General features: G+C 55.0%; 1 protein-coding gene and 1 long non-coding RNA gene across 4 annotated transcripts in view; one reads left to right on the forward strand and one right to left on the reverse strand.

Moving 5' to 3' along the window:
- Positions 1-10,024, reverse strand: part of ASB2 (ankyrin repeat and SOCS box containing 2) — a 28,843-nt gene extending 18,819 nt beyond the window's left edge. For 2 of the 3 annotated variants that reach the window (XM_027066518.2, XM_027066520.2), the window contains exons 1-2: positions 9,819-10,024; positions 3,055-3,144 (exon numbers count right to left, since the gene is read on the reverse strand). In XM_027066518.2, the coding sequence (XP_026922319.1) occupies positions 3,055-3,144; positions 9,819-10,024 (296 nt within the window). Of the gene's footprint in view, positions 1-3,054; positions 3,145-4,395; positions 4,836-9,818 lie in introns of those variants that run through there. The other variant, XM_027066521.2, reaches the window with a different exon arrangement.
- On the forward strand, positions 1,968-4,677 carry LOC128316110 (uncharacterized). The gene is made up of 2 exons (XR_008299627.1): positions 1,968-4,226; positions 4,266-4,677. It is a non-coding gene; the product is annotated as an uncharacterized LOC128316110 (long non-coding RNA).
- Positions 10,025-11,818: the final 1,794 nt, after the last annotated feature.

Genomic DNA, 11,818 nt, shown 5'->3' on the forward strand with positions numbered 1-11,818 from the left:
GGGGCAGTGCTGGCTGTGGGACCACTCGGTCCTGCTTGGCCCCTGCTGGTCTGGAACAGGTGCTCAGCCCCCTGCCGGCAGTGTCCTCCTCAATAAGGAGAATAATCCTTCCTAAACCACATGGGCGTGCCCTGGAACTCAGCCCCGACCTTGGCCCTGACCTTGCCTCTCTGGCTTATCCATCCACCAGCTATCCATCACAGCTTCCTCAGGCCTGTCAAGCACAGCCCGCAGGCCCAGGTCAGCCTCTCCCTGCCTCAGGTCATAAGCCCTCATGTAACCACTGGCCTTTGCGTGTCTCTGAACAGTTATTTGATGCTATCTGTGTCCCCCGCTGGACTATGAGTCCCAGGAAGACAGGGACAGCACCTTTATTTCTTCCATCTCTCATGATTTCATTCTCAGGGCCTAGCTCAGTGTCTGGTCCATAATAGGTACTCAGTAAATATTCAAAGAAAGGAAAGAAAGAAAGAAAGAAAGAAAGAAAGAAAGAAAGAAAGAAGCAGAGAGGAAAGGAAGGAGAGAAAGGAAGAAGGAAGAGGAAGGAAGGATGGAAGGAGGGAAGGAAGGAAGGAAGGAAGGAAACTTCCAGAACCAAACGATTATTTCACTCCTTCATCTCTTCTATTTCCTTCCATTTCCAAAAAGATGACCTCTCCCCTACTAGCATTTTGCTTGCTTCTTTGGGAATTTTATTTGTATCTTGTTCAAAACATTCTTGCAACGGCCTCCTTTGTGCATTTGGAGGACAAACTCTCCTATACAAGTAAATGTGGGGGCTCCGGTTGAGCCTTGCCAGTGTTTGGTCCCCCTGCGAGCAGCCCAGGACCCGGGGTCCTTCCACGCCTTTATCTCCAAGTGGGCACCATGTAGGGAAAGTCTACGACACATGGCAGGCTCGTTCACTTCCACAGATGGAAACCGAGGGTCTCTTTTAGACGAGGCTCCTTGGTGGCCAAAAGAAAATTAGGGAAGGAAGCCCTCTGTCCCTGCGCCTTGCAGGGCTGCATTTAATGTTACACCGAGACCATGTCTACCAAGAGGATTCGGGCAGACAGTGCCGGCCCCCAGACGGATGGATAACTGACCCCGTGGGAGCTGTTTCAGTGCAGTATGCTAGCACTTACCGGGAACCTTTGGGGCCAGTTTGCACATCAAGCAGCTCTGAGACCAGAGTCCCTCAGAGGGGGGCTCTTTCCAGTGAGCATGTCTCTGGGGTCTTCCCTTCCTTGTTCCTCACCCTTTACCCTCACCCCTAGAAGCTTTAGCTGCTGAAAGACTTCCATCCTTGAAGGACTAATACATGTGAAGTCTGCACAGTCTTAAACTTCTGAATGTCCGAGAGATTTCAGGGCTACTATGAAGGACAACTTCTTTGCTACTTCACTCATGCATTCATTCATTCATTCATTCATTCACTGAGCTCCCTTCCCTCCACCCTTGCGTCAGTGAGGACCAGGACAGCTGTGAGTCCCAGACCCACTCCTGGGGAATGTTCTGCATAAGTGCTCCCATTTCCTAGATGGAGAAGGTGAGACCGGAGGCAGGCCTTGTTCCCAGGGCGCTCACCCGCGTCAGGGGGCAGGATGGGCCCCGAGGGTCCACGGGGCCGGCCCCTTGACCCTCCCAGCTGCTTCCTCCGTCGTGAGCGGCACTTCCTCCTGACTTTCAGCCCCTCCGGTTATTAATAGCTTCAGAGCACAGATGCCGGTTAAGTTACAGACCCACGAGCAAACTGGGCAACTGACCAGATAAGCCCCGAAGTCCCCATCAACGCCATCACTACCACCTTGGTGAGTTCTTCTTACGAGCGGCCAGAGCAGCCCCTGCTGGCGTCAGGAAGAGCCCGGCTGGGTATGTATCCCGGCTCCCCTGGCTGGTCTCCCGTGGGACCCCAGCTGAAGTGGAAGAGAGGAGGGCTGGCTGTTCTCGTGGACGGGGCGGGGGGTGGGGGTGGGGGTGGGGGATGCGCAGTCTCATGAGAACACTCCCAGGACCTGCCGCCCAGCCTGGCTCTCGTCCAGCTGTGGTGCAAGGACCCTGAAACTCTCGGGCGCACATGCTGACTGCTGCTCTAGGAGCTCAGCCAAAGCCCCGCCCTGAGGTAGGGGGAGGCTGCTGGGGGTGTCAGACCATCAGAGACCGAGGAGCTAGACACGACCCTGGAGGCCGCTCTGTCCTCTCCAACCTTCTCTCACAGAGAAGGGAGATTCAGAGAGGGACAGCGACTCACAGGCAGCCACACAGGAAGGGGCAGCAGTGCCGAGACCAGAGTCTGGGGCCCCCTTTTCCAGACCGTCAGAATTCCACCCACAGCCCCAAGGAAGCCAGGGCGGCAGGGTTTGAAAAGAGCTGGGAAGAGACTCAAAACACTGGCCCATTGCCTCCTCCCCTCTCTGCAACATAACTGGAGCAAGGAGATAGGGGTTCCCGTGACGGGGAGCCCCTCTTTTGCTTTTAGCTGCTTCTGGGGTCAATACAGGGGGGCGGAGAAGGGGCAGCACGGATCTGTTTTCCAAGGACGCACCTAGCCCAGCACCCTGGTGCCAGGCACACAGAACCCCTCCTGCAGCCCAGATTATTTCTGGACTTTACCGCCTGGCACTGAACAAATACAGGCAACGAGGCAAAACAAAGACCACGGGCGTGAGCGTTGTAGATATGCTCAGATACACCCATGGTGACGCAGGGGGTAAACTGAGATAAACAGAAGGTGCGGCTGACTCATCAGCTTCGGCTCAGAGTTCCTCTGGGCTTTTGGGGGGGGGGGGTCCTAGGGCCGTCTCCCACGGGGCTGCTCCGTCCCCCGGGGCCCCCGTGGGGGGCATTGCGGGCTCAGTCACAGGCACAGCCCCGCTGACAGTCTTGAACTGAGTCTGTGACTGCTAAGCTCAGCTCAGCTGGGTCTCAGGGGGGACACACGTGGGAGTGGTATGCCCGGGAGGTCCCTCCAGGATGCCCCCCTTCCTGGGGTCTGCTTCCCACTCCCCACCCCCCACTAACCCTAAGTGGAAGAGTGAACTTGCACGGTCTCAGGGGCTGGGGGTCACTTACGCCAGCTGGGAGTTCCTGTATTTCTGCATGACCCCTTGGAACAGGCCCATGGGGCCCGAGGCAGGCGAGTTCTCAGGAGGCACAGTCGACCTGGAGGGTGCAGGGCAGGAGTGAAAGAGGGAAAAATACTCTGCATAAGAGAAGCGGGTCATGGCCGGAGGCAGGATCCAGGATGGAGGGATCGCAAGGGGAAAGACTGACAGACAGACACGGGGCTCTGAACCAAAGCAGATGGCCGGGTCCTCTCTGTGTGCTGGACACAGCTGCTGTGTCTCCGGATTATTTTTGGCCCTTGGAGGAAGCCCTGGGAGATTTAAATGACCATATAAGACAACAATGAGGTTAACCTCATCCCCGCCCCCACGGCCCCCTCCCCAGCCAACCCCGCAGGACGCAGATACGAAGCAAGGTGACATTCTTCACCAGAGAGGATGTGAGAAGAGTCAGCGGCAGGTCCCTGGATGGAAGGGGCTCAGTCTCGGGCTGACCAGGCTGGGTCCCAACAGGGATGGGCAAGAGGTTCTTGGAGGTTGTCGGGGGGACAAGGGAGCGTGGCTGGGAAGCCAAACCAGGTCTGGACTCCCGCATCCGCCTCGCCGGGTCCTCGTTAGAGGGTCCCGCTGTCCCAGGAACACGCAGGACAGAAGTTACAGCAAAAGGCCATCGGGGGGGGGGGGGGCAGGGCTTGGAGTCAGACGGACACAGGTTCAAATCTAGGCTCTGGCACTCTCCGGCCCTGTGACCTCAGACCGGTTGAGCTTTCCTGGGTTTTAGTTTTTTGCATAACCCAGTGTCGGAAGCCGTGAGGCTGGAGCGAGTGAGCTCAGCTGGGGTCCAGGCACGGGGGTGCTCGGCACACGTCTGCCACTAACTTGATCATGATTTCACTTCTCCGAGCCTCAGTTTCCCCACCCCCTTGGGCTTTGGTGAGGATGAGAGGGGTGAAAGGGGGTGTGGTGGCCACGCCACAGATCGAATTGATTGGGGTGCCAGGTGCCATGGACACTCCAGGAGGCTTGGCCTGGTTCCCCCGCACCCCTCGGGGGTGTCCCGTGGGACTAAGGACATTGCTACGTGTGACGAGCACCCTGTGGTGTTTGCAGGTGCTAGAACTGTGACCCTGAGGAGGCCCACGCTCCTCCAAGATAGGCCAGAACCTGCAGATTTTGTGGGTGCCCTCAGCAAGGCCAGGTCATGGTGGAGAGGGGCAGAGGCAAGGCAAGGAAGCCGGCCCGCTTTGCTTTGGCCATCTCCGCGCGGGGGGGGACCGCCAGGCCGGCCACCTTCATTCTCCTCACTGTCACTGCCTTCCTCCGTGCTCTTCTGAATGTTACTACTCACCTTTCCTGACCACCACCTGTGTGCTCCCATCCATCAGTCCTCTAGAGCGGGTACCAACGTCCTCACCCTTGACAGACGGGTAAACTGAGGCTCCGGGAGGTGGGTCACTGCCCCGGGCTCGCACGCAGCTGAGCAGAGCAGAGGCCGACTCAGGTCTGTCTGCAGAGGTCCTGATGCCCCTGCCTCCTGCCTCTTCATCCTGTCTCTGGCTCTAAGGGCTCTACTCTGACCGGCCCTGCGACTTTGAGCAAGCCCCCGCCCCCCTTTGTGCCTCAGTTTCCTCATTTGTTAGATGTGGAGGCGCGACCGGACGGGGGGGTTTCCCCACTGCTTCTGTAGCTGAGGAGCCTTTGCTGAAATGAACTCACGTGGAAACTTTGCGTGTCAAACAGATCTAAGAGACCACATCCTGGGAAGGGGGCGGTTGTGCAAAGCCTGGCCCTGCCGAGGCCCCTCTCCACCCCCCGGAAAGCGGAGCATGCTGGGCAGGGTGGAAGGCGGCCTGGGGCCCAGCTCACAGAACCCCCCCCACACACACACACTGTGTAGTCCTGACAAAGCTCTGGGTTTCAGTCTGCGCAGGATCCTGGAGTCCCAGCCACCTTCATCACTGGCCCGTGTGTTACTGCTGTCAGGATGTTTTTAGCAAGACGATAAGCGCCAATAAAAACCCATCACACCACCCTAAGACCAGGACTATCTCTGATGGCAAAATAACTACAGCAAGACAGGGACGGCGAGGCGGCTGGGGGTGACAGCTGTGGTGACAGGGATGTCCCTCACGACCGTGCAGGGCCTCGCCTCACTTCTGTCCTCCCCACCAGCTGGATGTTGTTCCTGCTTCGCAGAGGAGGAAGCAGGCAGACTGAGTCCCGTGCAACAAGAGTTTCCCACTCCCTGCTCCGTCCCAAGCCTTGTGCCAGGGCCCGGGATGCAGACCATAGAGTCTCCGGGGAGGGGGGAAAGAGAGCAGGGACTCCTCCTGGAACCCTGTGGTCAGTTGTGAACTCGGCTTTAGGGGGATGGGCAGGGCAAGCGCTCACAGCAACCGAGTGCTGAGCTGAGCCTCACGCTACATGGGGAGCCGGTCCGGTCAAGGCTGCGGGCCCCACTTCCCCTCAGCCCCAAGGCAGGGGGGGAGTTCCCAGCAGAGAAAACCACCGGGGTTAGTCATCAGAGGTAAAAGAAACCTGGCAGGATGTGGGCACAGGTCATGCCCTGGAAGAGGCTCAGGTAGGGCCCCTGTCCTTCACGTAGGCGGCAGCTCGGGGGGTCAGGAGTACAGCACTGTCACCAAAAGTCCTGGCCCCTACTCCAGACACGGGTCAGGCTCAGGGAGAGTGGAGACCTGGGCTGCAATGACAAGGCTCCCCAACTTCTCCGAGAGCTGACAACCCCAGGGAGGGCATTAAATTCGGCTGGACCCGGCTGAACACCGGTGGCTCAAACCAGAGGTTCAAAGAGGTTTGCTTCCTCCAGCCTACTTCACGAACTCCTATTCATCCTGCAAAACTCACCTGATTGACTAAGGGAATCGACCCTCTCTGTGTCCTTCTGAAACTGAGGCAAGCCTCTTTGCTGCGCCCTTCCTGTTGGGCCATTGTGTACATCTGGGACCCTTGTTAGACTGCAAACTTGGGGAGGAGAGGGACGAGGCCTGATTCACATCCAGGTGCCAAGAAGTCACCTGGCACCTCCTAAGAGCACGGTCGGTGTGGGTGGTTTGATTTGAATTCTCTGCAGCTGTGCACACATCAACCCAAACAAATTTCTACTTTATGCTTTCCTCCGTTGTCATCTTAGAAATGTAACCTTAAAAATGCGCAGAAGTTTAAATACTGGGAAGACCCAGATTCCTGGGCCCACTGTGGGCTGGTCCATCATCGTAACCTTGGGCTCTCTGGTTCATGGCTGCATGAACCCTACTTCTCCATGGGATGGGAAGTTGGGTCTGCCTTTCAGGGAGCCCTCAGGGGGCCAGAGTTCAGCAGATGATCCCTATGCATGTTTCTGACTTCATCCCTTACATCGTGGTGGGAGAGAAGCAAATTGGAAAAAAATGGCTTTAGAAGGGGACGTTACATTTTCTCTGGGATGTGGATCTGGCTTTCATTTCTAGGACCCCGAAGTCTCAGTTGACCTTTGCGTCCACAGTCGCCATTTTGGTCACAAGGTGATAACAATAAATTATATTTATAGAGCATTTTATTGGTTTTGAAATGCAGTTATTTGCCTCAAAACATTTCTTGGGCACCTACAGCAATCTAGGCCCTTTGCCGGGCACTGAGGACACCAAAGTAGGCAATATCTGCTCCCTGTCCCCAAAAAGGTTGTATAGTATAGTTGGGGACACTCTCAGGAGGCTAGATAATGCCTTCCTATAGTGACGCAAAAGCTTGTCCATGAAACAGGCGGTCATGACATGGGCGCTCTGGGTGCTCAGAGAGGAGGTGGGGGAAGGTCACCTCAAACCGGGAGATGTGAAGAAGGTGCCATTTTTATTTGCTTTTCATAAGAACACTGCATGTCGGCTAGGCAAGTTTTTGTTATTACCATTTTAAGGGTAGGATTGTTGGGACTCAGAAAGGTTAAGTAACTTGCCTAAGGTCACACAGCCAATATGTAACAGAAGAAGGATTTGAGCCTCCAAACTCACTTCCCTTTCCACTCTACTCTGCTACCTTTCTATACATTCCTTTATTCACCCAATAGTCGCTCACAGACAGCCATTTGGTGGCTGCTATGGGTCAAGAGCTGTGTGCTAGACAAGAGGCTTCGCAGGAAGGAAGATGAGTGAGGCCCCTGCCCTCGTGGCCGAAACAAGTACATAGAAACTGTAAGTCATAGTCGGGGCGATGAAGGAAACAGCCAAGGGAGCGAGTAAGGGGGAGACCTGTTTGACCTGGAAGGGTGAGCAGGCAGGATTTGCTGAGGAGGTGAACTTCCATTGAGAAGGAGCCAGCCATGTGGAGCCCTGGGACACGTATGATGTCCTGTCCCGACACCTGCTCTGGGCTTTGGATGGCGACTCTGCTATTTGGGGATAAAAGGATTCTACTGGGTCCTGTGCTTCTTGAAATGCCATGTCTGGGAACGTGGGCACAAACCAGTGTGTCTCCTGCCATTGGGGACCCTGAAACTCTGTGGGTATGAGGTGGCTGTAATGAGACCCAAACCCCACTTCAAAGCGGAGGAAGGAGAGGCACAGAAAGAGGCCTTTGCAGGATGGGCAGAGCTGGTTAAGCGTTCGAGCGGCAGACCTGGACAGACGTCGGTTCTGTTCCTGGTCCTGCTGTGCGCACGTTTATAACATCGAGCCCAGAAATGTCCACCTTGCTCAGCTTTTGGAAGGATTAGCTGAAAGGCTGTGTGCTGGGCGCATGGAAAGCACTCAGTGTGCATCTGGGGCGGGGCGGGGGGTGCGGGAGGCATGGGCTTCCCCAGCAGGACCCAAGCCTGCCCGTCTTCCAGAGATGAAAGGGCAGAGCTGAATCTGGGAGATTTCAGCTCCCATCAGGAGTAGGAAGGTGCAGGGTCAATCCCCTCCCCTGTATTACTTGTGCCTGGAACTTAGGTTATGGCTGTGCAACCCTGGGTAAGTCATTTCCCTTCCTCTGTGAGAGCTTTTGTCTCAGGAGGCTGGATAAGGGTTTGTGTGCCATGGTGGGTCTGTCCTTCCTTGCCCACCAGAGGAAAGAGGAGGTCAGGGTCCGGACCCCATGAGCCCACTCGGTTCTAATGTTTGTAAGTGTCCCCAGGAGGCCGGGGGGTGGGGCCCCCCCACACTGGGGAGAAGGCTGCAGATACCCCAGGGGACGTTCTCTCTATCTGATCTCCTCTTGAGAAAGAGGAACTTGTGGTCTGACTTAGGATGAACCAGCCGGAACAGGAACCAGGGCCTCCCAGAGCACCGGCCATGAAGTCACTTCTGTTTCTAAGGCTGGGTTCCAGAATGGGACACCCTCAAGGTGCAGCCCAGTAACCTGGTGCCTCCTACTCCTTCCCGCCGCCCAAGGAGGCTGCCCATCTTCCCCCTTAGAAGGGGTTCCTCGGTGTAGGGCAGCCTGAGTCTTTGCCCAACCTGCCTGGCAGAGGAGGTCCAGCCTCAACAAGGGCCAAAGTCACTTTGGGGAGCGCCTGGTGGCTATCATCAGGACAGGGCTGGGAGGTACCACCACCCACCTTCAACCCTGTCAACTGAGACTGGATATTAGAGACGGTCTGTCCCCTGTTGCTAAGAGAGCTTACGGGACTTGCCCAAGGCCACAGAGAAAGTCAGCTGGCTGCTGGAGACGATGAGATTTTTTTTTTTAAGTAGGCTCCATGCCCAACCAGGGGCTCGAACTCACGACCCTGAGAGCTGCACATTCCACTGACTGAGCCATCCAGGCGCCCCTGGAGACAATGAGATTTGAGGCCCGTGTCCTGAGGCCACAGAATATAACTGTTCCACCCACCACCACCCCCCCAAATACGGACTTGACCTGGATTCAGGGAGGAACAGAGCATTTTTAAACACAGCTTTCCTTCCTAAAAGCATCTTAAGATCCAATGCTTGATTACCTCTCTGGTTCCCACCTCCTGCAAAGAAGGTACCCTCTGGATCTGTGCTGTCCACATGTGGCTGGTGAGCCGTGGCGATGCGGCTAGCCTGAACTGAGATGGTCTGTGAGGGCAAAGCGCACACTGGATTCCAAAGACTTGGTAGGACAAAGAGAACGTAAAAGTCTCCTTCGTAATTTTCCTATTGAGGACACGTGGCAATGATAATATTTTCCACCTAAATTAATTTCACCTCTTTGTCTTTCTGTGTGTGTTAGGAGATTCAGAATTGTCTGTGTGGAACTTCGGGGGTGGCTCCCATCATATTTCTACGGTGCTGCCCCAGGAGGTCCTGCCATTGAGGTCCTGCTGATTCAGGGGAGCCAGAGCCAAGGAGGAATGGGTGACTTTGCTGGGCAAATGTCCCTTGCTTCTCAGACGTGTTTTCCCAGGAAGACTGCATCGGTAAGGTGGGGAGCTCTGCTCAGGACTCAGAACATCAACCCCACCGCATTCAAATATAAAGCCAGTGGTACAAAACCGAGCCATGATCTTTGGAACCGGATCGTTCCAGTCTCTGCAACACCATCCACTATCTGTGCAACCTGGGACTAGTTACCAGCCCTGAGCTTCCGTGTCCTCCTTTATAAAATGGGAATATAGCAGAAGCCTCCTGGAAGGTCTTTAAGAGGGTTAAATGAGGCGAAACGAGTATAGCGCCTACTAGAGTGCCTGGCCTGTCAAACCTCGGTAAGTTTCGATAACAACCGTGAGTCTTTAAGCTGTAAAAAGGTACCCTACAGACCGAGGCTTTGGTCTTGGGTTAGCAGCGTTTGGGATCTGCACCTCACGGGTATCCTAGTTGGCTTCTCCTCGCTCACCTGGTCCATGGGTAGAAATGGGCAGGTTGGCGGTTGGCTCGTGTGGACACAGTGGCCTCAGCCGTGGTTGGGCCCCGAGTCTTGTCAGCCAGGCTCTGCTCAATGGCCATCTGGACCAGCTCGTCCTCGCTCAGGCTGCTATACAGGCTGTATTCCTCATTCCCAATGGTACGCTGTCCGCCCCGAGCGCTGATCTCCATGGTCATTCTCTTCTGCCTCTCACCCCGGCCTCCAGAAGAGGCACTCCGAGGGGAGGAGAAAGCAGTAAGTCAGAAAGCCCTGTGACGAGACCGAAACCATCCTGGTCACTAACAGTTTGGCAAGAGAGTTATGTTTACCAGCAGGGAAGGCTGTGCTTTCCTCTGGCAAGCTCACGATCATTGTTTATCTATTCATTTTGTCACGTGATCCACTCAAACATCCATTCAGCTCCCCATCTCTCCATCCACTCGTCTGCTCATCAACACACCCACCTGTCTAGTCATCCATCCGATCGTTCGCCCATCTGCCCTTTGATTCATTCTCCCGTGCAGCCATCTGTCCACCCACCTACTCATTTACCCATCTACATCTGTCCATTTATCCAACCGCCTAATCATCCATCCAACTGATCGTGACCCGTCCCCTGATCTATCTGTCCACCTACCTGTCCATGTATCCACCCACCTTCCCATTCACCCGCTCTTACATCTCTCTATGCAACCAACCATCCGCTTGCCCACCATTCATTTTTCCATCCCAGACAGCTCATCTACACGTGCATGCATGCTTCACTAACTGACAGAGTATTTATTGAGCACCTACTCCGTGTCAGGTGCGCCTCTAAGCGCTGGCAATATAACAATGATGCCAATGGACAAAAATCCCTGCCGTCACCGAGATTACACAACAATGTCTATGTTCCTTCCTTCCAACAACCTCCCATTCCAGCACGTCTCCTGGTCTCTGTGCTGGGCCGGGGCTGAGAATGTTAGAGATCAATCAGACATGGGCCTGCCCCTTGGGTCCGCAGGATCTAGTTAAAATCAATCATTAAAACAATTTGCCGTGTGAATTCCAAGGACTCTCTTCTTGAAAGAAATTGCCTCGGGGAGAAGTGGACTTTGGTTGAATCAACTCATTTTCGGAAATAAAGTCAAATCAACGAAGCCTGCTTTCTGTTTTGACCGGCGAACAGGCAGTGTGACTGTAGGTCAGTAGTTCTCAGCCCTGGCGGAACATTAGAACCCATGAGGCCGTTTGAAAACTACCCCAAATACCAGTGCTATAATTTGGTTTGTTTAGCAAATATTCACTCCCCACTCCCCGGAGGCAAGGGTATCCCTGTTCCCGCTGAGATCGGGCTTGGCCCTGTGACTTCCTCTGGCCGATGAACGTTGGTAGACCTGGTAAAGCAGCTACTGACATGTGCACGTGCAGTGGGTCTGTGTCGCCCCGGAGCCGCTGCCCGTTAGCTGGGCCCCAGAGTGGACCTACCTGGGGCAGCCTGAGCCCAACCCGCACAGGGGAGCCCCTCCCAGCCAAGACTGCAACCGGAAGTCTACGTCAGCCCAGCTGCAGTGACCCGCAGACCCACAGCATGAGAATAAGTGCTTAGTTGGGGTGCTTCGTTACACAGCATCCTTGCGGCTCTAGCTAACCGATGCCCAAGGGTATCCAAGTGGCCAAGAACCAGATGTAAGGATGCCGGACTTCCCAAGTGTCTGGGAGGCCGTTCAAATTAAGATCCTAATACAACACCACTGTCTACCCAACAGAATGGCCCACATGGAAAAGATGTGCAATAGCAAGGGTTGGGGGGTGGGGGGAGGGGCATGTGAAGCAACCAGATCACCCACCACCATTGGTAGGAGTATCAGATGGTAAAAAGCCCTTTGGAAAATTGATGGCATTTGCTAAAGCTGAACAAACGCATCCTGTGACCCCCAAATTCCAGTCCCAGCTCTAGGGTCAAAAGAACCATGTACATGTATTCACCATAAAACAAGCCCCAAAATATT

This window comes from Acinonyx jubatus, chromosome B3 (assembly GCF_027475565.1).
Source record: "Acinonyx jubatus isolate Ajub_Pintada_27869175 chromosome B3, VMU_Ajub_asm_v1.0, whole genome shotgun sequence".
In the NCBI taxonomy this organism is placed as follows: Eukaryota; Metazoa; Chordata; class Mammalia; order Carnivora; family Felidae; genus Acinonyx; species Acinonyx jubatus.